This window comes from Cololabis saira, chromosome 9, assembly GCF_033807715.1.
Source record: "Cololabis saira isolate AMF1-May2022 chromosome 9, fColSai1.1, whole genome shotgun sequence".
NCBI classification, from domain to species: domain Eukaryota; kingdom Metazoa; phylum Chordata; class Actinopteri; order Beloniformes; family Belonidae; genus Cololabis; species Cololabis saira.
In genome coordinates this window covers 29841083-29868255 of record NC_084595.1, presented here as the reverse complement: position 1 = coordinate 29868255, position 27173 = coordinate 29841083, and the positions used below count along the sequence as shown (strand labels likewise).

The following is a 27173-nucleotide window of genomic DNA, read 5'->3' as shown; positions in this document are numbered from 1 at the left end:
GCAGCGGCTGTTTCATTCATTCATTTAATTTCATTCATTCATGTTCACCATCAACTGCAAAATTGATGACGGTAGTGATTTAACCTTTTTTCTAGACTATGAGTGGAATGGAATGGATACATAATGAAAAAAAGGGAGTCTGTCATAAACTTTTTTAAAAGAAAACATACCGAAGTAATCCAGTTTTTATAGATATGATTAGGCATTAATATAAAAACCTGTCAGTTGACCGAATAAAGTCTAATACTTGAATCAAAATTTTACTAAGATTTATGTTTTTGGTATTTCGCTCAAACCTTCGTTGACATTGTGTCCAAACTCGAAATTAATTTTATTTTATTTTATTTAATCTGGACCAAAAAAAGGTACTGAGATTACATCAACAAATAAAACAAAAAAATAAATATCTTTGTGAAGTTCAGAAAAGACATTTAGTACAAGAACCACTTCGAAGCATTTTTTTATTAAAAAGGAATAAATGTTGCAGTATTGCTATTTCATACACACATATTCCACAATGTCAAGCAGTTTTTACATCTTACTGAAGTTCTTGTGAAAATGACATGAGATCACAAACATTCAGATTTAGATGACTGTGGATAGAGAGGAGTGAGAGTTGTGCACAACAAAGAGCAAGCATTCTTTTCATCACTCTTTTTTACAGATTACAACTGTATATTCTTTGTTTGAAGTCACAGTTCATGAAACTGGTAAATCTGAACTACCAGTGAATCAAAATTAAATTCAATAAAATGGTATTAATCTCCAAAAGAAAATGAAATAAATGTAAATAACCCAAGACAAATTTAAAAGTAAAATAATTAGAACACATGTAATAATACGTTTATACAAGTGAAACCAATAAAAAAAGCTCCATATTCAAGTAATGATTCTCTAACAAGACTGGTATGTCACAAATGATTTTAAACTGTGTGTATTATTTCAAATTTTTAGAAAGGCCAAATATTGTTACTTTGTCTGAAGGCTCATTCCAGATTTCTTTTAACTAATGCTGTTTATAAAGCATTACACTATTATTCGGTATATGGCAGAGGAAATTGTAATGCTGTCAATGTCCCACAATTTTTGGATTTCCTAAACACTTATTCACTGATAATACTGGGGACATGTTCGTCACCTGATCCCGCTGAGAGCTGATTCCATAAATAAATAAATTAGACCCACATCACTCCACTCTTTACCCCAACACTGTACATATAGTTACACTGTATGTACACAAAGATATACACATTCTGCATACTTTCACTTTCACCCATTCACTGTTAATATCCTGCAAAAAACGTTTGTATTTTTCCAACATTAAAAAAAAGAACGTTTACCATCTTTCTAAGCAAGGTGTATTACATTTCAGTGAAATTTCTGTGTACCACAATTCCAACTTTTCAACTTTCTAACATACGCATCACAGTCCACAACTGTCAAATACCAAAAAGAGCTCTGTTAGCTGTGTAGTTTGAGCTTGGGCTCTCATACTGATAGCAAGAAGCTCCACAAGAGATCAGTAATATCCAGTTACGGTATCTATTATTCATACACTTTCAGACACACTTACTCACTCAAGTTATAGTCATTCTTTCTTTCCCTCCTGCTTATTTAAACCCCATTGGCTCCAATCAACACCAGGGCATGTCAGTCTTAACATAAGGAGAAAAGGGAACAGTGTAAAAAAAAAAACATCCTTTAACATCAAATACATCTCTTTTGGCCACTAGATGCCGCTATAAGATTGTGTCGTCTTTGTCTTGTAGCTTTAGACCAACTACTAGAGGGATGCTTTATTTATAATTATGGTTAAAATTGGCAAAGCTCTTCACTCTTTTCCACATTCACACTCGATCCCTTGAAGTTCCAATAATCATAAACAGTTAATGGCAATGTAGTGTTACCACACTGAAGCAAAAAAGAAACCTTCAAAAACGAATCTGTGAGTAAACTTTTAAGGCAAAGGGAATTGTCAAGGCATTTCAAACACCAGTATTGCATAGCTAAGGCAGCTCTGACCTTAATACAGCAAATATGTACAATAAAGTGTATAATCCATGCCTTGTATTGTATATACAAAAGACTCACATTTTTAGGTGAGTAAATCAGCATGTATTTACACATTCTTTTTCCTCAGCGTGTGACCCTTAATGCTCATTTATATTAAGAAATGAACTCCAGAGCACACTTTGGTCAGAGGAAGAGCTCTCAAGTCTTCAGTTTCAGTGACAATGACACGAAATAGCACAGCCTTCAATGCGCTTTGTATTTTACATTGATAAGTAGAAATGAAAATATTTTACTGCATTAAACATAACCTTGAAAACATGTGATGAACTAACCATTCAAAAGCAAATATAATTTATCTTGACTATGTACATCAACTGTGTGTGAAGCCTTACATAGTAATACCAATCAGACAACTGTGGAGAACGCCCTAGGACGCCTCCCAAGGGAGGTGTTTCAGGCATGTCCAACTGAGAGGAGGCCTCGAGTCACACCCAGGACATGCAGGAGAGATGATATCTTGTGGCTGGCCTGGGAACGCCACGATATTCTCCTGGAGTATGTGCCCAGGGAGTGTGAGGTCCGGCCCTCTGCTTAGGTTGCTGCCCCTGCTACGCCCAGATAAGCAGAAGTTAATAGACGGATGGAACTGTACAGAAACTGGTAGTGTGTATAGTGATCATAAAGTCATAGGAACGTCTATGCTATCTATTATTATACTGTCAATAGGAATATACTTAGTCACATATGAAGACTACGGATGTAGATAGACCAACAGTTGTCATACCAGTATTTTGACTATAAAGGCAAGCAGAGAGGGCATCATAAACCACACGAGGGAGCTAATCCATCTGACTAAAAGGTTTAGTGTTTGCACTGTTTATAGTGCTGAAGCTTCAAATACCTGGCACTTCACCATGCCCCTTGGCGGGGCACATGGCACCACATATGCGCTCTCTATGTCTCTGTGTATTAACTGTGAAAATGTCAGACGTGTCTTGTTAAAACAACACAGAACAAAAATATATGATTGGCAAAAGCATCCCCATGCAGACATAAAAATCATAATCAAGATAAAGCCCATTCCTTTGGTAAATAAATAATTTGGCTTGAGTGCAAAAAAGCAACGTGAACATCCTGTGGTTATTCTAAATGAAAAATGGAGAAAAAAAATTAAATAAAAAATGTATTTGACATGCAATGGAAACAGTCTTAGCAAAAAGTCATTTTATACAGTAGTCAAAGTTCATGACAACAATCTCCTGTGTCCATCGGTGTTGCTACATCCAAGCTTCAGTGTCCAGGCTGCCAGAGTGTGCAGGGTAGGAGCAGTCTTTGTTGCCCATGGCTGGGGAGCAGGACTGAGGATGGATCATGTCCGTGTAGGCCTGGTGTAGGCTCTTGCATGTGGCTGGACGACCAGCACGATGGGAGCTCTTAGGGGACAGTGGTGGTGTGTGGCAGGGCGATAGAGTTTCATGAGCACGGAGATCTCTGTAGCTGACTGGGGTGGGGATACGTGAAGGGCTGTTTTGTGGCCCGTTGTCGGTGCGAGGCCTCAACCTCGCTCCTGATTTGTGTTTAGAGATTGAATTTAGCTTGCTTGCCTTCTTCTGCCCAGTTTCTCCATTGGTTATTGGTGATGATGCTGGTGGAGACCCAGAACGGGATTCACTCAAACACATGGAAGAGTGTTCACTCGAAGAATCTTGGAAGGAGCAGTCCTCAGAGGGCGGGAGGGGCACGGGTGATTGGCAAACGTCTGGGGTATGTAAGTCAACATTCTGGTCACAATTTTCTAGGTCATAAGGTAAGTTTGGCTGGTGATTATCTAAGGGTATATCTCCTTCAGTCTGCAAGCCCCAACCAAGCTGACCCTCTTGACTTGTGAGTTCTTTTGTAGGAGGACAATCGCCATGTTCCCCATTCATTCTACAGTTTAAAGAAGGTTGTGAGGGAATATGATTCATCAGCCTGTGTGGCTCTGTCTTCGCAAGGCCAGGCATAGAAGATGAAGTTTCCCTCTCCTCCAATGAGCTTGAGATGGCTGGGAGCTTCTTGAGACCCCCTCTATGCTCCCCCCAATGTTCAGGCTCTCCTTGACCAAAACCATTTGGTCCCCCAAAATTGTGTCTGTAAAGCAAATATAAAGGGTCTTCCAATGGAAGGTGATTTGGGTTAGTCCTCCTGGATTCCTTGAGTTCAGGCAGGGCTCCAGTCTTTGCACCCACATTCAGGGATGCGATGGAAGAGTTTGAAGAAGAGTAAGCAGAGTCAGTGACATGAGGGTCATTGAGTGCAGGTACCGAATGTATCCCTGCTACCTGCACGGTTGTTTCTCCTGGAGACTTACAAGCAGAAACTCCACTGGCCTGCTGTGTATTTGCCAGAAACTCAGCCTCAAAGCTACGATACAAGTCCTGCTCCTTCTGGGGATCTAACGTTGGCAGCATTTGGAAATTAAAGCCAGGTCCCTCCTCTTGGAGCTCTTGATGCTCCATGCCGGACCAGTTCCTGTGGCAGCCTCGCCCTGCAGAGCGGGGAGTCTGAGAGGGTCGAGGGGAACGGGTGCCCTGATGATAGGGGATGCGAGGAGATGATGAGCGGCGGCCTCCTTGGGTGACAGGTGGTAGTAGTCTGCCTTTGCTTAAAGATGGCGAGCGCGGAGCAGGAGGTCTGGGAGTGTTTATGGGTTTCTTGCAGGGGGTGTTGTTGTTGCTCTGGCCTCCTTTAATAGGAGAGTTGGAGCACGAGGATGACTGCCTCTTCGTAAAACCAACGCCCACCCTGGAGGAGGTTGGGAGCATTTGTTTGGCCCGAAGTTCCTCTGAAGGTTGGGGATCTCTATATGAGGAAGCAGGTCCGGGGCTGCCATCATTTGACCAAGTACGACTAGATATCTTACTCTGGCTGTGGGAACGTGGAACATGGTGCCTCCTTTGGCCCTCATTTCCAAGGGAGCGTCCCCTCTCGGTGCGAGACGTCCGTGCTCCATCAGATGACCCTGGCGGTGGATTGGGTTTGAGTATTGGCGCAAGTGAAGCACGTTCCCGTGATTGGCTGCGTGCACGTGGAATTACCCGGCGGAGGGATGGGTTCTGATTTCCAGTTCCTGTCCTCTCAATCATATGCTTCCCTTCCTTGCGGTTGACCATCAGTACCACTTCTTCACCAGAGCGCCGAGCACCACCGCCAACAGAGGGCCTCCCCCCTCCCCCTCCCTTTGAGGAGGCTGTAGAGGAGTCACTGTCTCCAGAGAGACGTCTTGTCACAGGCATCATTGTCTCCTTATTCCTGTAATGTAAAGTGGATTCAGTCATTTCAGTCTTTATAGTAATAAAAAGACACTTAAAAATAAGTTGTGAAACCCCAGTTCCTAACTCCACTCAGTTCAGTTCATATGTTTGTTTTCTATTTTTCTTAACTTTCCTTCTTTTCCTTTTTTTTTTTTAAATAAGAGCCATACTTGGATGCAATATTCTACTGTTTTACAATTTATTTTGTTTTATTATTGTCAGTACAGTTATCAACCAAGGGTTTTGTTCACAAATATATATGAAGGCCAAACAGTTTACATGAGGTAAATATATATATATATTGACTCTGTAGCTATTGTTGTTGACCGATAACTGGTGCTGATGGTGTACCAAAGAAACAAAGAAAAATTTATTTTACTTTACTTTATTTATTTATTTTTTCTGGAGGGGAGTATTCACTATTTTAAGGTGACTCATCTGAATGTTCGAGAGACGGATGTGAGGGTCCCTTTTTTGCTGTCCCTTTACAGATACATCTTCTTTTTGATTTATTCTTGATTTCTCTACTTACTTGATATTAACCTTGGATTGACTGTACATCGGACTTTGGTTGATGATTTGTTTTACTTACTCATTGGTTGATTTATTTATTTAAATTTTTCTTTTTCTTTTTTATGAAAATATTGATACTGCGATTATGTATATCCTGTATGGCTGACTTTATTTCTTTAATAAAAAGTTTAATAACAACAAAAAAATAAGTTGTATAAATTCAGATTGAAAAGTTCTGGCCACAATCAGCCTTCTTCATATAACAACAAGAATTGGCACAATGGTTCTGTCCAGACTCTGGTGTCTGTCTTGGACCTAAAGCAGTGACAGTCAGGAGGATTACAGTGAAGATAACAACAAGTGGGGTCAGGATTAGACGTCTCATGGAGTTTCTAGCCCAACACACAGCTATTCTTTTCTCAGGCACCACTCCTCTATCATGTCATAGGTCGTATAACAAGAACAAATCTATATACACATAGACACTGCATTCATTTGTTTTAAATTTGACAGTATGACATAGTCCCAATTTGCACTTTTAATATTTGTTTTCGTCACACTGGAACTATCGTCAGAAACTGTTTGCCTGCATGGGGCCCACCTGCTGACCTACTTCCTCTGCCAGCTTTGAACTGTTGTTCAGGGATAGTCTTGAGATTAATCTCCATCTAGTCTGTTGCACATGACAAGACGTGCCCCACCTAGACAGGGTTAATCTAAATAGGCTGTTCCTCTGACGTCTGATCTGAACAATCGCTTAAAAGAGAAATGAGCCATATAGTGGCTTGTAGCCAAAGTAAACCCCTATTCCACTCCTAAACTGTCAACAATGGCACTGTCAAACACTGACATATTAGAGCACCATGTGACAAATTCAACCTTTGGCTTTGTATTCATACTGTATGGAAGTATAAATACAGAGTTATGAACAATAATCAGCCCAACTCTGATAAGTCCCTTCAGCTAAACATCAGAAAAGACTGATGAGGTTTTATTTGTCACTGGGTTCATATTAGCTCAGTCCATCTTCTAACAGTTCTATTAGAAACCAGACAATATTAGATACTGTATGCATTAATTCACTGACTTTAAGTAGAATATAGAAAAATAAGTAGATAAGGAGTTAAATATTTTATTTTATTATGTTATTTCTCTTTCCACCCACTAGGAGGTGCTGTAGGGTGGCAGTGTGAGATGGATTTATCAAGTCAATGTCACCTGAGATTAGATAAATCTCCTCTGGTCTAATCTGTGGCTTCCTAGAGTGTTGATGTGTTATGTATATGTCCCACTGTGTGTGTCGGTGTCTGTTGTCTGCCCATCCATCTGTGGCTGATATGCAATGAGCGACAAAAAGTAAGTATGTTCTGCCGGACCACTTGTTAGAGATGTCCTTATATGTGCACTTGTATAGACATAAACACGCACCTGAGAGGATTAAAGTGGCGGGGTTCTGAGCGGTCCCGTGGAGGCCTTGGCAGCAGAGGACGTGCTGCGCTACAGTCCAGCTCTGTTGCGACAGAAGAGTTTTGACATCGACCTGCTCGTGTGGTGGAGGAGGAGGAGGAAGAGGAGGAGGCATTTGGAACAGCAAGTGGTTCCAAGGAGCGTCTGTCAGGAGTTTTATAGGGTGCAATGCCCTCGTTACGCCAGTGTGGGCCTGGACTGGTGGAGCGAGAGGAGTGGGCGCTGGAGGACTTGCTCTGTCCTCCCTGACCTTGACCACTAGCTTTGGCCTGGTGGTAGCGGTGAGCTGTGGAGACAGATTGACAAGTGGTTAAGTCTGATTTAACCAACAACGGCCGACAGCCTGCAGAATCACTAATGATTAAAGACATTTAGTGGTTAAGAAAAACACCGCAGCTGATGACATTAATGCTATCAAGCATCAGTAGATAGAATATTTTTACTGTACCCTTACTTCTAAATCAGCTGAGTAAATTGACAACAACACTTTTAAGTACATAAATGCACCATTTTTACAGCCACTCAATACTGTGTGATCTTTAACATGGCCTCTCGTTAGAAATGTACCAAGTCTTGATTTCAGCTCGTGTCAGCTGTCCAGAGGGTCAAGCCCTGGCGGTTTAGCAGGAGTTTGGTCAAAGATGGATGGTCTCACCCAGCATAGCTATGCGCATGTGTCACTGCGCTGGGTCACCACGCTGCTGATCACAGTTTTAGCACTGAATGATTATGACAGGAGAACAGCCGCTCTGACATTTCTTTGTGCCCAAAAACTTAGAGCAGCTGTTTTCTTGTCCAAATAATTGCATAAAATGTTAAACAAAAAAAAAGAGAAAGGAATTCAATCTTAATTTGTTGAAATTGATAAATATTGCAGAAAATAAATGTATTCAACAAGTCTCTGGAAAGTTGGAAAAAGTGCAAAAAGCTGTCCTATGCTGTGCAAACAGAGATTCCATCAGAACCTTTTAAAGATTGTGTATTATTGTAGTAATGATTTATTACTTTACCTGTCCCCACAGTTCATGATAAACATGTATAACCCATCCTCATCTTTATTTTGGAAAGAGTGTCTTTCTGCAATCCTAGTTTTATTTCGAGTCATGTCATGAGTCTGATGACACCTTATTAAATTACTTCTGAGATGTTTTGTCATGTGTTTTCTGCAGAATTATATCACTTTTCCAGCCTCATTTAACATTTTCTGGAACTTGTTATTGGGATTGAACTCAAAATGAACAAATACAGTGGACTTCAGTCTTTGGTTTTAACATTTGTCCAGGTTGTCTTACATTTAAGCAAGCATTGTACTTTAATTATTCACAAATTACTACATTCTGATTTTCCCCCTCTTTTTTAAATATGGAATTTTTGTTAACAGGTTTTTAAGCAAACAAGCCTGTATTCAAGGACTGAGGAACAAAGGTGCCATGAGTAGCTGTGTAGATGTACTGAGAGAGAAAGGGCATCAGAATGATCTGATATTTTCATAATAAACATATTAAATTATTTTCCATAACTACATTTCTTGGTTCATTCAAAGATATTATACTTTGATTGCTGTTATTCAACAGAGTTGTCTTTCACTGTGGCTGTTCCCAGTCTGAGCATATACTCTACATCAGACATGAATCATTTACTTACACGCTTGAATGTTCTGTGAATGATGCAACATTCTGAAGCAGCAATAAAATAGTTCTGTAAAGCCTGATGGAGAACAAGAAGTGACCTCACCGAAAGCAGCACAACGGCATGGGTCGTGTTTATCCAAATAGTGCTCTAATGTGTCCCAGCCCCCTCCAACACGCACCATCACATGAGTACGGAGGACCTGAGGAAGGAATAGAGAAAACAGCTTTACCAGACAGACAATGCTACAGGCGTACACATTTATGCACAAATTAAATGGTTAAACCTTTTGAAACACATAACTCAGTCTCAATACATATGGAAATTTCACAAACAGGAAAGCTTGCTGAAAGCAAAGGGCTGCTCAGTGTTACGTAATGTCTAGGTGCACCCCTCCCTCTCCCCCGTCTTTCTTTCACATCACCCCCAGCTGCTTCCATTATGAGGGTCGTTCATTTCTGTTCCAACTTACAATTAGACAGAGTATGGGAGCATAAAAAAGAGCCAAAGGGCTGTAAAAGACCTTATTTTCTGCCGCCTCTCTCTACTTCCCCAGCAGGCTTCATGAGAGGAGACACGGGGAAAAGTCACCCCTGCTGTTGGCCTGGCTCCTTGGAGGAGATTTCATTTAGCAGGTAGTTCCTGTGTCCCCTCTAACCCTCACTTAGACGTTTGGTGTCAGAATAGCCACAACAGAGGGCTAATTAGTCTGTACACCTACACTCTTGTGCTCTTCTTAACCAATACAGTACATCCACAAGATCAGACAAAGGCGATTCGCCCCCTCCAGGCAGAGGCTGCTTTCACTGAAGCAGCACACTGTACGTGATGTGACAGCCCTGTGGATTCATCCCCCTGCACTGGGTTGTGTAACACTGTCTGTCAGCCACATGTTTGAAAGGTTGTACCCGTGCCTCTGTGGGCACGCAAGGCAAGCCATAATGTGAACTCTGTGTGGGCTGGCACAAAGTTTATTTCCACCAATTTGTACACACGAAGCACTGCATAGCATCTCCAGGTCCCTGACCTGGGCCAATGAGCGCATGCGCAGCACAGCCTGACCCCACGCAGACCCCCATCCAGAAGTACTTTCATCCGCCTTGTTGCCCTACCGCATCAAATCCATCAAAACAGCTGATCTGCTTATCTTTGTCGGACCTGGGGGCATTAACTGCTTAGTCTCCACCGCGTTGACCTTATGCCAGTAACAGGTTTATGGTTTGTGTGATGCAGTGGCATCATCGTGATCCAGCAGCCAAAAGCCGGGTTACACAAGGCTGATAACGCATGATCATACTATAAGCATCATCGCAGTCAGGCTTGAAGAGTACAACAAAGACATTACAATGTTCTGCTAAAAGAGGTTTCTATAAAGCTTCACAACAATACAACAGCCCGAAACTTTCTACACAGACTTTTCATACTGCAAACCTTGCACTTCTACGGACATAAAAACACAACTTACTATTTTTTTTATGTGTTTATTATTTTTATTTTCAGGATATTGGAGCAGCTATGATAATGGTTTCATCAACCACAAATCCAGAAGTTTTGTCGTCCTCAGTATAGTTAAATATGTATCGAATAACAAAGCTTTACATATTGTATATTGCTCAATTATTTTACCATATTTGAATTATTGTGTGGAACTTTGGGGCAACACCTACAAATCTTCACTGAGACCATTGTGCTCACTCCAGAAAAGAGCCATCAGAATGGTTCATAAAGCAGGTTTCCAGGAACACACTAATGGGTAAATGGGTGTCTCTAACGCTGTAAATAGGATTGTACAAATGAGTATGACTGTATATTTTTGGGTGTGTGTGTGTTTGTGGATAACATTGGATTGGGAGGTAGTTGGATCTCCTTCGCTTTTGGTTCCATGGTTGTTTGGGTTTGGGTTCGCTCATTGGTCCACATTTGGTGTCCCTTGGTGGCGGGGCGGGGACAGGATTCTGGGGGTCCTTGTGGACTTTGGGGGGTTTGCATGGAATGGGTTTTCGAGAACCTGGTGGCGATTCTCGGGGTTTGGCTCAAGTGTCTCCCATGCCCGCTCGGATTCGCTGCCGGGATGTCTACACTGCCTGGCGGGTGTATGCCTGTGCAGGGATGCAGGGTTGGGTGGGCGGCCCCAACCCGCCCCAGGGGTCGCAGGGGTGCTTCCATTGGGGGGTGGAGAGGTCTCGGCGGCTGGAGAGGTGGGTGGGTGGGTCAGGGGTCTGGGTGCTTGTGTTGGTGTGTTCACATATTAGAAATGTAACAAAGACAGGATTTTATCATCTTAAAAACATCGCCAGTGTCCGCCCATTTCTCTCTCTTGCCAGCACGGAGGTGTTGATGCATGCTTTTATTTCTGGTAGAATAGACTACTGTAATGCTCTGCTCTGTGGTCTTCCTAAAGAGAGTATTTCAAATTTAAAACTACTACAGAATTCAGCCGCATGTGTGCTGATGAGGACCAGAGGGCAGGACCACATTACACCAGTCTTAAAATCGCTGCACTGGCTCCCTGTGCGTTTCAGGATTGATTTTAAAGTTATTTTAATAGTTTATAAGTTTCTTAATGGTCTTGGGCTTTCTTATTTATCTGATCTGCTTGTAAATTATGAGCCCTCGCGGACCCTGAGGTCCTCTGGTACCGGCCTTTTAATTGTTCCTAAAGTTAGAACAAAAACATTTGGCGAGACGTCGTTCCATTTTACTACGGCACTCATCTGTGGAACAGCCTACCAGAGAACAGAGACGGTTGACATTTTTAAAAAGACCTTCCGTTTTAGTTTAGCTTATAACTGAATTTTATTTATTTTATTAGTGTAGTTTCGTTTGTTGTTTTCTAGTTATTTCTTATTATTTTAACTATTTATTTTTCAATTATTTTATTATGTACTTATTGTTTCATATTAACGTTTAAAATGTTTTATAATAAAGTTTGAATTGATTTGATTTGATTTGATTTGTGGTGTCCTGTGCCGGCCAACCAGGTTGGCGACCTCCTGGTACTACTCTCGCTCATGTTTGGATGCTTGTGGGGGTGTGTGGGTCTGGGTGCTCTCAGGGTGCACTGCGCATGTGCATGTGAGTGTGTATTGTGTGTCAGTGTGCAGTGGGATGTGAAATTCTATCTTAATATCAATTTACAACGTTAAAATTTAGCATTAACATAATATTAGATTTCTTTCTGCATTATTTTATAGGCATATATGTTTGTTTAATTTTTGATGTTTTGTGTGTTTTTTAATTAATTCATAACACTCAGAAAACCAGATGGACATAAAGTATAATTATTGAATATTGGACAGGGCAGGATTAAATAAGTGTTACTTCTTCCTACCCCTTTTCAGACACAGGATTTATGTGTAATGTGTATTGCTATGAGTGTGCATGTATAAAGGTGTGTGCACCTTGGGTATAGATTTACTTTATAGATTTATTTATTATTGTGTACATTCAGTTAAAATACATTCATTTATATATATACATTTACTTACAAGGGATTCTATATGTTACAAATATGTGTGTGTATGCATGTGTGTATATGTGTATGTACATCTATTTGTATATAGACACATAGATTCATAATTGTGTTAACGTTGTTATACAAGGGTTTGGACATGTCTGGAATGAATCAATAAAATGAAATGAAATGAAACATACAGATCAATCATTATTGTAGTGTGATAAATACATGACTATGCAGAGAATTATTGAAACAAATGTTGATTACACCATGAGCATTTTTTGATTGACAACTTGTTTCATTAATGATGGTTATTTAACAAAGTATCAATATACTGTGTACTAAGGATAATCCCTATTTTGTGATATTAAGATACTTACTTATGTAGAATGGTATAAAATAATGATATGAAGCTATTAAACATGTTTATCATATTTTTGCATCACAACGTGCATTCATTTAATTAATGAAGTGATCAAAATGACATAATATGTACGGATTCAATCATTCTGCATCACAGTTCATTATGACTTTCATATTTTATACATTAGGCTGCAGTACAACTGAAGTGTGTCCCCGAGGCTGAGATGACGTTTAGGAACTATGTTCCACTTTTTTATGTGGGCTCAGCTGACAGCCTTCCCCACCACTGAAGGGGTTTCACCGCTGCAGAGACCCAATCCCTGTTTCTATGGCAACAGTGAACAGAGAGACTTCTTGTTATCATTGCTGAGGCGTGTTGAACTGATTTCTTCTTAAATCATGCTGGGTGCGCTCAGAAATTAAGCTCATGGTTCATTTCAGCTGTTGTTCCCCCCTGACTGAAGACATCTCCGCCCACCGAGGAGCAAGCTCCCTCTTGGACAAAAATACCCCACTCCCGCCCCCCACCCCATCGCCTGCTCTCTGTTCAACCATTTGCTTGCTTCCATAACAACGTCCCCAGCTTCAGCCCCAGATCTTTGTGACAGCTTTGGGAGCTGAATAAGGTTTTGTTGGCTGTTAAAGCTTCTTCTAGTTTCCTCCGATCCAAGAACAAGGGAAGTGTGTCGGGTGAACGTGTAGCTACTTGGCATGTGAATAGTCACCGTCATCCCCAATGATGAATCAGGAGAGGGCGGAAACAGCATGAAGAGAGCCAAGACGAGTCAAAGACTATGAGACACACACATATACGCACATACAGTCCATCTCAAACAAATCATGTGTTGAAATGGAATGGCTGGTTTAAAGTAAGTTAACACATCAGTACAACTTAAAGCAAGATGAGATGAATTTAGGTTTTACTGCATCAAAGAATATTAAAATGTGCAGAGGGAAACACTTTTGATTCCTTTTCAGGTCTTTGAGCAGCAACAGAGAAGCTAAATATTGTCAACATTAAAACTAGGTGGTTTGAGCACACACCACATGTGTCCTGATGCTGCCAATAACTGACTTCTGGTTTTGGTTTTGCTGCAGTTTAGGTTCTGGATTAAAGCTGAGGATGTCAGAGGTTCAACCCTCAGCATCGTGGCAGCACCGTGGATCAGGGTTTTCCTTCAGTTTAGTAATGACTATTTCCACTTTCTGTGTGCACACTGGAAGCCTTAGTGAAAATGATTGTTCTCATAACACTTTGATGTGAATCAGATCAAACAATTACAAGTTTCTCATTCAGGCAAGAGGTAAGAAATGGTGAAATGTCCAAAGTCAGTACGACATTTAAGACTACAGTATCAGAGGAGTTCAACAATGAGTGTTTATACATCCATCCATTCATCACCTATACCCACATGCTCCTATTTCAGGGTATTTTTTGGATAACACTGAAATAATAATCACACTAAACCCTATTAATAAATTAGGTCAGTCATGGATGGTATATCTGTTAAATGTCGTTATGGAAAGCACACCATCTTTAACACACTAAACAATCTATCTATTCAACAGGGAAAGATATGCTTAAAAACAATGAAGAGTAGAGTACATCTTTTGAACTGGACATAGTGGTGCCACCAGAAATAAATATATATGTTTATATTGATATTACCATCTTAAAAAACCATCCAACGGGTCCATTAATCTGGCTGAGGTGCACTTTAGGTAAGTGAGACCAAATCGAACTCTGGTAGCAACCGGCCTTCCTGCATTGTCCTCTGAGGGCTGGTGTGGGTACAATATCAGCTCCTAAACTGAGACTGAGACAAACATCTGAGCAGGAACAGGCCGCAGCCAAGATAAGGGAACCTCAGGAAATGACTTACGGCTCCATTTGTGTCTACACGTTAAAAGTCATGTCCTGGGAGTGGACCTCAAGAAGCTTGCTTATAAAAATGCACTTAAGTCAAATGAATAAGAATAGAGTCAAGTTTACAGTGACTCAGTCAATCAGGGGTGTATCTGTTGCTACACAACTCTGGTCCTCCATATGATGCCATATGCTAGCGCCATATGGTTCCACTCAATTACTGCACGCCTTCCGCACCATGGGCCAAATATATTAGCTGAACATGTGAAACTGAAAGCATTCAGCATAATTTAAGACAATTTCTTTGATTTGACCACGTGTTAGGATTTTTTACGGAATTTCTGAGGTTCAGCATCATGATAACCAAAAGACAACAAGGTGCCATAACACCACCTAACAAGCTCTTAACCTATTAATGCAAATCCCAAAAATCCTGAAGGTCTGTCATACTGTAGGGACTGATTTTTCTACCGTACCTAAATACCCTTTTATAGTTTTGTTTTAAGAAGGATGTTTAAGAGAGCTGCACAACCTCTGATATCCCAGCGAAAAAGCAGAAGATAACTCCAGCTTTGTATGCGTACATGTGGGCTCTGCAACGGCAAGGGAGAAATCCGTACACTTACACTTAACTTACACTATGTACCAGTAATGCATATTTAGACCCAGTGCAAACAAAGATCACGTTAGTCTTTTTAGCTGTGCTAAAAACAGGCAGCAAAGTCTCACCTGTTAGTAAAGGTAAATTGCTATCAAATATAAAAGTAATCCACAAGGTCGTCAATTGCTTTCATGTTGGGAGTGAATGAGAATTCTTGTGTTTACTTTATCAGGCCACATCAGGAGATTTCCCCCTAGATAAAGTACTTCCAGTAAGGAAATGATGGCTTACTGTGAGGCAGCTGCTCACTTAGAAGAAGTGGGTCTTACTGTGGGCTTGGCTGATAGCAGCGACTGGCTACTTCAAAACCTAACAAACTATATAGTATCACACCTAATAATAATAACAATAATAATAATAATAATAATAATAATAATAATAATAATAATAATAATAATAATAATAATAATAATAATAATAATAATAATAATAATAATAATAATAATAATAATAATAATAATAATAATAATAATGTTAGTTAATCTCTGCACCTGAAAGTCAGCTGTGTCCAAGAAGGGCATGTTTATATGGATTTTTATTTGAAATGCAGAATAGCAGAGATGGTGGCAGACCGTTTTTGAAAATAATGAGGGCCAAAATGTAACAAGGCCATTATTGGAAGCAGACACGTAGAGCATATATCAGTGTTCCTTGATCCAGGTCCTCCGGAGCCCCTGCCCTGCTCATCTTAGATGTTTCCCTGCTCATGAACAAACTCTTCCAGACGTTGTGTACAGGCTCATGGTCAACCGTGCATTTGAATCGGGTGTTGTTTGGAGCAGGGTAACATCTTTAATAACATGTTTGAATGGTTTGGGAACTGAGAACAGCATTTTTTTGTTGCTTTGGAGGAGTACTCTGAGTCAGTTTGTGCTGAATATGATATTTCTGCTTGATTATAATTGTGTTCCACATATTGATTTGGCAAGACGTCCTCAGAAATCCCTTCCTATTATCTGGGCTTGGGACCGGTTCCTGCTCAGGGACACTTTGGCATATGACAGGGATGGAGGAATCAACCAGTGATCTTCCAGTTGGAGAGCAACCAACTCTCCAAAGTCCTTTTGAAATGGCCGGTGACCTTCAGGGAAGATGTGACTTTATGCTAGCACATATTCTTCCAAAATTCCAATACAGGCCTCTCACTCACCATGCATTTCTCCATACCATCACAGATTCTGTGATTTTCCAGAAAGAAACCAGATGTGTGAAACACCTGACCGTGGGAAACAGAAAGACAGTGGACTATGTGTCTTTCTGTCCATCTGAGATGAGCTAATGCCCAGAGAGCTCAGCTGCGTTTCTGCACAGAACTGACGTAAAGCAATCCTTCTAATAAAACATAGTTTCAGGTTACATTTCCAGATGAAGTGGCAGACAGGGCTGAGCGACAATAATTTTTATGGATATGTTCAAGCTTATGTGAGCATTTCAAGATAACGATTTTCTCATGTCATGTGCCTGAGGGTTTGAAGATCACATGCATCCAGCAATTGTTTCTGGACTTGGCCTTTACTGCAGACATTGACCTTTTTTTCACAGTATTATACACTATAGATCCCATACGACCAAATTTAGTTGCATCCTTTTTATTAGGAGTTGATCACAAAGTGGTGAGGCAAGACTAAACCTGCGATAGGTTCCTCTTTTATACCCGGTCGTGACACCGTCACCAGTCACTGACTAATCAGCTGACTGCAACATCTTCCAGAGTACTACAGGTTTCTACAGGTTTTTCTCGTTTTGTTTTTGCCTCTTTCCCATATTTTAAAAACACATTAGGATAATCAAACACATTGGTCGTGAAAAACAGTAACAACTATTGTCTTATAAAAATGTCCCAACTTTTCTGGAAATTAGGTAAGTGAAAGTTTAAAAAAAATTAAGCATGCATACAAATATAACCTTAAAGACAACACTTTAGGTCTGATGTCAGGGTTTATGGTGAAGAAGACCTACCCTGATGAAAATCAGCGCACTGGAGTCTCCTACTTTGTACTTCCCCTCCGACACCTTGATCATAGGAAACTGAGCTGGACAGGAGCACTGGCCCAGAATCTCACGCACCTGGGAAGAAGAGAAAAAGAATTATTCTCAAAAGTGCAGTTCACACTAGATGCACACATGAAGGGAACCTCACAGCGATCCCTTCCTGTTCTGAGAGGGGATCATTTTTATTCGCACAAATCTCTAGCTGTGACTAAAGCGCTGCTAAACCACGTCAACAAAACAATGACTCTGTTTTACAGCGTGAGAAATGAACAGCCTTGGCTGGCAGAGAGGAGGAAGCCGTTGCATGCGTGTTATCTTCCTGCCAAGTTTTTTTAGCACCAACTGAGTGATAAAGAACCCGTCCTGCTATCATAACACATTCAAAATCTCCCTCATCTCATCCTATCAGGGCCCTGAGGTTATTTTGTTCCCCTCAGTATGTACTGTATTTCACACGTTTCCAGCTCTGCGGGCCTTCACGCGGCAGTTTCTACGTGTAACATCTTGAACTGAATGGGTTAAAGAGTTCAGAAACCAGATGATGATGTCAGCAGGCCTGTGCAGCCAGCTGGGTTTTGAATTGAGAGAGCCAGAGCCGGCGCCCTTGCTGTGGTTGAGGGGGGTGCTTATTTGGCAACCAGGAGTCAGTCTGCAACTGCAGGGTGGAGTGATATAAGCCTCTGCTTCATGTTTGTCTTGGTGTCTCTCTTAGACAAAGGCGTGTGCACACTTGTTGACCATGAGGGAGAGAAAGCGGAGTAACCAAGTGGAAGGAGGCACAGGAGCAGAAGATGTGTGAATGCCTCTATAACTGGATATGCAAGGGCAACCAGGGTGTGTTCATTGATGTGAAAACAATCATATGGCATCATTTTGTGAATTTTAAGCCTTTAACTGTTAACAGCACCTTTCATGCTGTACATGAGGCTCGTGGATTGTATTTGCTTTTGGCATGAATATGCTCAGCCTACAACACGTCCCTTATTCAGAGGATCGAGGAGGTCCCTTGTTATTTTCTAGAAATAGCACCCTTCTTCCATCCCATGCTAATTAAAGAGGTAGGCAGAGCTTAGCCTCTGCGTGCCACCTGCACCTCTGTTCTCTGTTTCACCTGCCTCTGGAAAGCCTCTGCTCCCTCCTTTTCTCTCTCATCTGCTTGGCTTTACGTCAGCATTTATTTTTATCCCATAACTTACAATATATTTACATAATCCTTTGTTTTGCTTGCTCCCTCCCTTTTTGTCTGCTCTGCTACCCTGTCTTTCATTTGGTCAGTAGGTTGTCCGGCCCTGTTCGGAAAAACCCCAGCTGGTGAGTTTATGGAAAGATTACTATGGCAACAGACAAACGCGTAGCCATACTCTTCCCTATTTGACTGTACAGTTGCCTTTTCCATTCTTGCTACAGGAAAGCCTTACACCCCCAGAGCAAAGCAGCTAAGATCATGAGTGTTCCTCTAAACGGAAGGTGTGGGACCCACACGGTACCTCATGAGACACTCAGTGAGATACAGACATTAACAATGAAGTGTTTCAATAGGGGCCTTGTCAATAACAGCTCTGACAGAATAATCTACTAAGAAACCTTTAGCATGAAATGTGTGCATTTCCCATGTCTGTACTGAGTCAACAATGGCAGCTTCAGTTAAATCAAACACATACACACACTAGAAACTGAGACAGAAGGGGAGGAGTGACAAAGGGTCATGCAGAAAACATGCGGAAGTAGAGCAGCGACACTGCAAAAATCTAAGGGATGAATTATGGATGCAGCTGAGAGCTACAAGAGCAGCAGATGCCTGAGAAGGAAAAGAGACAAAAACAGTACCTACATCAAGCTTCTATATTGAGAGTCTACTATTTTCTGCTATCTTGAGAAAGGACTGCAGAAATGGTTCTCGGCCAGAACAGAAAAAGAAATTCCCTTCAGGCTAAGTATGTGTAGTCTCGGTGTAAAGAATAGTCATTTGAGCGCCACCCTGCCCAGATCTCGTCATATCTTCTTAGTCAACAATTTCTTCATTCTGTCCCTTCCTGACCTGCAAACATCTGAGAGCCCTTTCATGGAAGAGATAGGCAGCGCCTGAAGGCTGAGCGAACCCTGGGGATGAACACAGGAAATGGGAGGGGAAGAGATAAAGATGCTCAGATTTTACTTTCCATATTCTATTGATTTCAAGCCCTGACTACCATTTCACAGTAGGAATTATAACTTTTAACAGGAATATCATAAAAACAGAAAGGTATAACGTTAACAGACAATGTCCTACAAAGGACATCTGCTATACCATGACGATAATCTTTTGGTTACTGTTACTGCATGTACACAAAACAGAGTTCCACTCTTGTTTTTTGTGTTCTGGTTTCATGGCTCAGGTTATGAGAGTGAAGAAACGAAAACTCTGAGAAGCCTCACGTCCATATGGATATTTGTCTGCTCTCGTCACGAGTCAACAGGCCGGCCGGACACTCAGGCCCACACAGTTTGCTCGAGTGCTTTCATCAAACAGAAGTGTGCTGGCCTGCAGTAACTGGCTCCTTTTATGAGCATGATTTAGAGGATACGTATTACTAATACATCCTGCGTATACGGAGAGTTTGTGCCTTCCTTCAGTTCAACAATTAAAGAACTGAGAGTTGATTCAACATTTTATATGATAGTGTATCAAGTTAATTTGAGGATCTTGTTTTGTAATGACAGAACAAGACTCCCCTGTAGGTTTATCTGCATGCCCTAAAGCCTGGAAACCAAGGGAAAACAGCCTCCCCATCAGATAAGGATGGAGAAATAAGTAGATCAATGAGGGTGCCTCCTTGATAGGACAAATATTTTTGGAATTTGAAGGGTTTTTGCAAACAAGGATTCCTAGAGCATGTGAGTTCTTGTTGGAAAACGGCAAAAAACGCAACGCCAGTACCCCTGAGCCGGTGTAAACAATTCGTCTGGAGCAACTAATGCAAAAATGGCCTCTTCAGCCAAAGGAGTTGTGTAAGCAGGTGAAAAATAACCCCATGAGTGATAATAGAATTTTCTAATTATGCTGGAGCTGTAGCCCGGAGGGGATGAGTGGAAAAGACACAGTGGTGTGTTGTGGCATAAACAGGGCTAACCAGTGGAGAAGAGATGGAAAAACAGAGATGCCTCAGAGTCAGGTATGTCAGTTAACGTCTTCATATGGGGAAGAGAAAGCATTGTACACATTTTAAATCAGGCTGGAGGCTACAGTTTACCACTACTCCATGAGGATATTGATAGATGTTGCTATTATTATGTATTGAGGGTAGGAGAAAATCTATTGAAATATTGTTAATCTAAAAACCCTAAAAAAACATTATATCCAGACCTGTCACCTGGAATAACACCTGTCCTGGTGAACAATGAAATGATTCACTGATGTTACAATCACAAATGCTGTTTTTTTAATTTGCATTAAAATCAGCCTGTTAATCAGTTTACTCTTAATTACATGCTCATTTATTCATTTAGTCTCTGCTTTATTAATTTCCTTAATGGTTTTTCCAGACATTTGGAGCCACCGTGACTAAAAGCTACATACAAGGAAGAATTGACGTACTAAATGAAGTGGCACGAACACATCGCTGTCCTGTAGGTACACAGGTTTTATTCTGTGACATTAATACAGTTGAGACAATTTCAAAGTCATTAATAATTGTCTTTGACCTGCTTTGGTCAAAACACCATAAAGATCCAGTAGAAAGGTTTTCCTTTTCTGCAGTTCTGTTGGTGACAGTGGGTTTTAGTGTGCTGGAGGAAGCCACTCCACACCACTCTGCCATGGGCTGCTTTGTGGGAGCCACTTCCAAGACTAACCAAGGCAACATTATGTGGAATTTGGTGGTGATTAAAATGGGAAGGTTAACTAATTCTCATCTGATCTGGGTATGTGATGTCATAGCATGCTGCAACTCTGAATGGATGTTATGTTAAATCTGTGTTTATGAGTCTGAAGTAATTTCAGACAACCATAATAATGCATTCAATTATTATTTGATATGTCCCATTTAAAGCCCTGTTTGGGGAGATATAGCGATACTCTTCTTGGCAGCGAGTTAAAATGTCAGGACTGAGACATACATCCTCAAAGTTTAAGTCATAGCATGTTGTATGTATTTATTCTAAAAACGAGTTATAATACGTTGATAAGTGGGCACAAGATTCTGCAGATCAAGAGTATGTTTTCTTATTGAGTACAAGGAAATAAGTGTTTCCAAAAGGTCAAAATATTCCTGTTACTGTTATCTGAAGAGTCACATGCTTTTATGTGGTTTTATAATGTGCTGTTTACTTGACAAGACTGTAAAATGTAATTATATTTGCTCCAGGAGAGATGCAATCATCTCATTGAAATCGATTCCTGTCTTCTGGCAACTTGACAAACAGCCGGTGAGTAGCAGGTGAGATATCAGAATCTAATGGACATCAAGTGTTATATGGGGAATAAGTCCATTATTCAGCTACTTCAGTGACAACATACCCACTGCAGGAAGTTAAATATTAGCAGAGCGTCTACTCTATTTGTTTTGACGAGACTCAGCAGCACTCAACACTCTGCTTGTTTCGAGAAATGTCTGAGAACTTTATGTCCAGGCTCCATCTGAGACCAGCTTGAAGAGGATGCAAAAAAGCTCATTGAATGACTATTCAGAAGCACTGAAAGAAACCTGTTCAGATAGACACCCAATTAAACAATAATTATCCAAAACAGTGAGGTGATAGCATCACCTCACTGTTTGCATGGTTCAATAAAGGCACAAAGCGTGCACTATGCAAAGTTTGCTGTCAGCTGTTTCCACATACAACCTCGTGCATTCAGACACTTGAAATGCAAAATAACTTCCAAAACACTAAATTGCTCAAAACATTAGCGCATGTAACACTGAAGCTACCGTGCTTTCGCAGCAAAGCTTTTGAGTGTGACCCGATGCAAAGCAGGATGACCTACTTTTCCCTTTCACCCTGTCTAGTGTAGAGCTCCGTCCCACAGTAACATCCAGTCCAGTCAGGTTTAACCGAGTGTACAGTGAAGTCACTCAAGGCACACTGTCTGCTGTTTTTTTCCCTTGGATGCATGAATTGGACCATATGGTTGATGGAAGTTTATGTGCGAGCACAATGCACACAGTCTCCATCTATTTCACTCTGGTGCACTGGAGGTGTTTCCATCTGAACACAGACATGTCCGCCTTTGATTACTGGGCAGCCGACCTCGGCGCCGGCCTATTCATTTCCTCTCTTCCATGATACCAACAACACATACGGTTCCACACTTTGCTCCATCATCTCCAGAGGAGAGAGGGATGGGGGGATGGGAGCGATGGCTCACACTTATGAACCAAACAAGGACTGAATGTGAGGCCTGGGGGTGAGAGGAGACATTTATATGAGTGAGCAGGAAAAAGGAGCGACCCTGACTGAAGGCATCCAACTCTGAGGATGGAGCCCCTATGGTCTGCTCGTAGCTCTGAACTGTATGCTGTGCAGCTGCTTACCCATGCAGTAAGGATGCAAACAATTAGAATAGAAAGCACATCGAGTTGTCATTGATGTGCTTTCAGTTGTCAAATGTATATTCATTTGTATAGCTACAGTATGTATTTATACAGACTAGGCCTAGAAAATACACAATGTATGGAAGGAACATTCTGAGGCTTAGTGGACCATAATAACTGTACAGATATAGATTTGATCAAATAAAATCATAACCATAATCCCTCATTTCTGGTGATATTAAAGGAAATCCCTGAATGCATAAAATAAAATTATTACTTATCTGGAGCAAGTGGGAGTACTTAGTCTCACATGTCAAGACAAAAGACATGACACCTTTATCCACTTCCTCAACTTTAGAGTGGAACAGTGTCCCACTGTAGGATGAGTAAGCAGGGGGAGAGCAGAGGAAGAGACGCGTTCATATGAGAATGCGTAACCGGGAAAGTCAACAACGTATATCTATTGTATCCAGAATCTGACACATCCTATGTTCATTGAGTCACCTCACTGTTACAGAAGTGTAAAGGCACAAATCAGAACTAGTGTTATTTGGGGACACAGTTATTTGTGATTACTGAACCATCTGACATCCAGAGGGGGAGCTGCCTTTGAGCGATCGCTGTATGCCTTTACATGATCCCTCTGCAGAATAATCCTATTACCGCCACACTTGTATTGTCTTAAACAACAGGATTAGTCTGATCGCCCTGACTACCAGAGTACAGCAATACAGATTATTTAAAATGGCTCTTAATACATAATACTATTCTCATTGCGAGCTTCTTTACCTTTAGATATAAGCACATTATACTGCTTGTGTATGCACTGTAAATCTCATATTTCTCATTTAGATCTAATTAGATTCATGGGGATCCATTTGGTGCCACTTAACGGGCCTGTAAACAAACAAGCCAGTGGGTACCCTCCCACCAAAATATGACATCAAAGCTCAGTTTTAGTTTGCAAAAACATCTAACGTGCACATCTGTGCAGTAGAAAGCTTTTAATTAATTTTGAAGCGATTTTTAAGGGCAGTTAATTGTGTTTATCTGTTTTTAAAGTGCTACAAATTTAAGTAATTGAGTTTGCATATGTCTGATCTAATGAGGCCATTACATCACACATAAATTATAGAAGTATTCTTGTAAACTTGTAACTGGCTTGAACAGCAGATATTTAAAGGATAATTAAGAGTTTACTTTGACTGTTTTCAAGGAAACCTTGTTATATTGTTCAACAGTAGGAATTAACATCTTTGCATTTTATGAAAACATTAGAAAAATTGATCACAAAGAGGTGAAGACATAAGAAAGGATGTATTTGCACAACCCAACAAACCCTTTAAATTACCATTCATACTAGCAAACTATTTATTGGTGCCACTTTTAAATTAGAGATGAGGTTTGTTTGAATTGCCTCATACAGAGGATGGAGAATTATTTTTTCTCAACACATGATGGCTGAGAAGGTCGCTTCAGTCCAATCTGTGGCTTTCTCTGTTTGACAGTTAACACCCAGCGTGTGTAATGAATGCGTCTCTTTGCTGCAGGATAAATCAGTGGCACAAAAGGAAAGACAGACAAATGCATCAACTCTCTAGCAATTGTTCTGTCCTGAAATGAACTTGGCTTGTATAATCCTTCAGCACTCGAGTCATATGAGTGAGAGTGAGTGGACTCGGGCAGTCTGGGAAAGAGCAGCACACATCCTCGTCCACACGCTCTGCTCCTCCTATTCCCGTCTCTGGAGGTCACACAAGAACCGCTCTTGCTCTGCTGCCCGACAAGCATGAGTGTGGCTGGCGACTGCCTGCCCCCTCCCTCCTCCCTGATGTTCCCCAGATCATCAATGTCAAAGACTAACATTGTTCCCCTCATCAACATGAAAATATCAACTTCACCCCCTCTCAGACAACATCATCAAGCATTTGTTCTGCTTGGCTTATCTGTCTGCTCAATAGCTCTGGCTCTGACGTGCTCATGTCCGACAGGCACTGGCAAAGGTCAACCAGTTCAACACAACAAACTGATTAACGTTTTTTTTGTTGTTTTCTTTAAACAGAGAATCTGTTCACCTGCACGATAGTCTGTTGATCTTCCTTGGCGAACAAAGAGGCTGAAGATCCCTGTTGCTTCTTGGGTGTGACACTCACACTCTAAGCCTACAGGTGAACCCGCCAGGAATTTGACAGCATGGTCAAAAACAAATTTGTGAACCGATGCAGGCCCACAGCCACGCCATGGTCAATCTACAGGGCGCCAAACTTCTTAATAACACCGGTGTGATGTTTTCAGATAGAGGGATTGACTTTTAACACATTTCTGTTTTACTGTGAGAGAAAGTTGACCTTCTACACCCCAAGACATAACACAGGGGATGAGATTTACATTTGGCCAGGGCCAGAGGAAGATAGCCTGTGGGAAACTATTTTCCTTATCCCTGGAGAACACCTTTCCATCAAATGTGTGTGTTTAAACATGTCAGCAATGAGATCATCACATCAGAATCGGGAGGAGTTTCATTAAGCAAAACGAAATGATGTCATAAGTTTGTTTTCTGCGGAAACAATGCACAATGGTACAAAGTTAGGTTTTGATCAGTGGCGTCAATTCAGTCGAAGCTAAGGTATGGCAAGGTTACGAGTCACAGAACTGAACTAGAGTATCAATCAACACGTCCAGCAAATACTCATCACAGAAGTCTATGGAGCTTATCTGTGTGGTCAAGAAAATTGGAACTTTTTCAAATGCAGTCTCGCTCACTGCAAAAACTCAAAATCTTACCAGGAATATTTGTCTCATTTCTAGTAAAAATGTCTAATTTTTAGTCAAAAAAATCTCATTACACTTAAAACAAGAGTCATTACCAGAAAAATAACTTGTTATTTGACCATTTTCACCTGTTTCAAGTAAATTTTCACTTGAAATAAGTAGAAAAATCTGCCAGTGGAACAAGATTTATCTTCTCATTACAAGCAAAAAAATCTTGTTCCATTGGCAGATTTTTCTACTTATTTCAAGTGAAAATCTACTTGAAACAGGTGGAAATGGTTGTTTTTGAGTCTTGTCTTAAATGTAATGAGATTTTGAGTTTTTGCAGTGTATAATAACTAGTGAAATCGATCATGTTGTTCTGATTTGCATTTGTAGTTATTCCATAAACGTATTTAAAAAACAAACATTTACATTTAACCCTTGAAGCAAAGGTGTGGCGGCTGCCATACCTTGCCATACCTAATTGACGCCCCTGGTTTTGGATGTTATCCCCCTGCAACTTACCAGCTCGTCCAAATTTCGCATGTCACATAAAACTCTCTTCTGCGGCCAGATGAACGGCTCTGGTTCAGGTTCCTCCTCGTCCTTCACACTGTGACAGCTCTCCTTGCGACCGTACCGCCTGCTGCTCAAGGGTGAGCTCTGCTCGGCCGGATCCCCTCCTGCTCCATCATCCTCCCGCTGGCTCTCCTGATCCCGGATCTCCTCTTCTATCTCCTCCTCCAGCTGGATCAGCATGGGGGCCAGCATGCCAAACTTGGACCCCCGCCGGGCCACCTCGAGCAGACACAGGATGAAATTCTTCTCGTTGCACTTCTCCACCAGGTCGTTGGTCTCGAACATGAGCACGTCCTTGATCCACAGCTCCTGCCGGCACCACGCGATGAAGTTGGAGACGTTGTCTCTGGCCACGAAGGAGCCGGAGGCGACGCTGCGCGACTGGAAGCCCACATCCTTGGACGGCACCTTCATGGACCGCGCTGCGTCCGGGTGCGTGAGCTGGAAGTCGTGCGCGGCTCGGTTCACGTTGTTGGCGTGCCTGCACAGCGCGCAGCCCGTCTCCAGCCCGTCCATGAAGGTGTCCGCGCTGATGTCCAGCTCGTACAAGGTGTTCAGCCATTCAGCCAGATCCTCCTTCATGGCGTACAGGTACTCCTCGCTGGATTTAAAGGGCCGGATACTCTTGGAGGCGGCGGACTGAATGTTGCTCTGATCAGCCATATTGTCTGATTATGTATCAATAAAGTCTACTTGATAATCCCTCACTGTTTCTTTGCAAAAGTGCGCTCCAAAGTCCCATCCGCAAAAAGTGTAACAATAACTGTGACGACGCACCCATGCCGATGTGCGTGGGTATTTTCCTGCGGGAGCTTTTTGTTGTCAGGGGCATATTATCGGGATGCGGAGCGGCCGTGGCGCATGGATGCGTTTTTTTTTCCCCCGGATGTCTGCGCAAACCCCGCTTCCTCTAGCGGGCGCATCGCCGGGTCCCGGGCCGGGAGAGAGGACCCATCCGTCCCGGGGCGCAGACGCTTCAACCCACGGGGTGGCTGGTGGTGGATCCTCTCCGACACAAATCTCCACGTGTCACCATGTCTGTCTCCACGGATGAAATCACGACCACTGCGCGGCT

The 27173-nt window shown here is 41.6% G+C and overlaps 1 protein-coding gene across 1 annotated transcript; it reads right to left on the bottom strand.

The window, feature by feature from the left end:
- Positions 1 to 444: 444 nt before the first annotated feature.
- gas2l1 (growth arrest-specific 2 like 1) lies at positions 445 to 27173 on the bottom strand. The gene is made up of 5 exons (XM_061729160.1): positions 26045 to 27173; positions 17223 to 17330; positions 9021 to 9117; positions 7248 to 7572; positions 445 to 5304 (listed from the first exon to the last, which is right to left on the bottom strand). The coding sequence occupies exons 1-5, from the start codon at positions 26759 to 26761 to the stop codon at positions 3291 to 3293; spliced, it is 3261 nt and encodes a 1086-aa protein (XP_061585144.1). The 5' UTR covers positions 26762 to 27173; the 3' UTR covers positions 445 to 3290.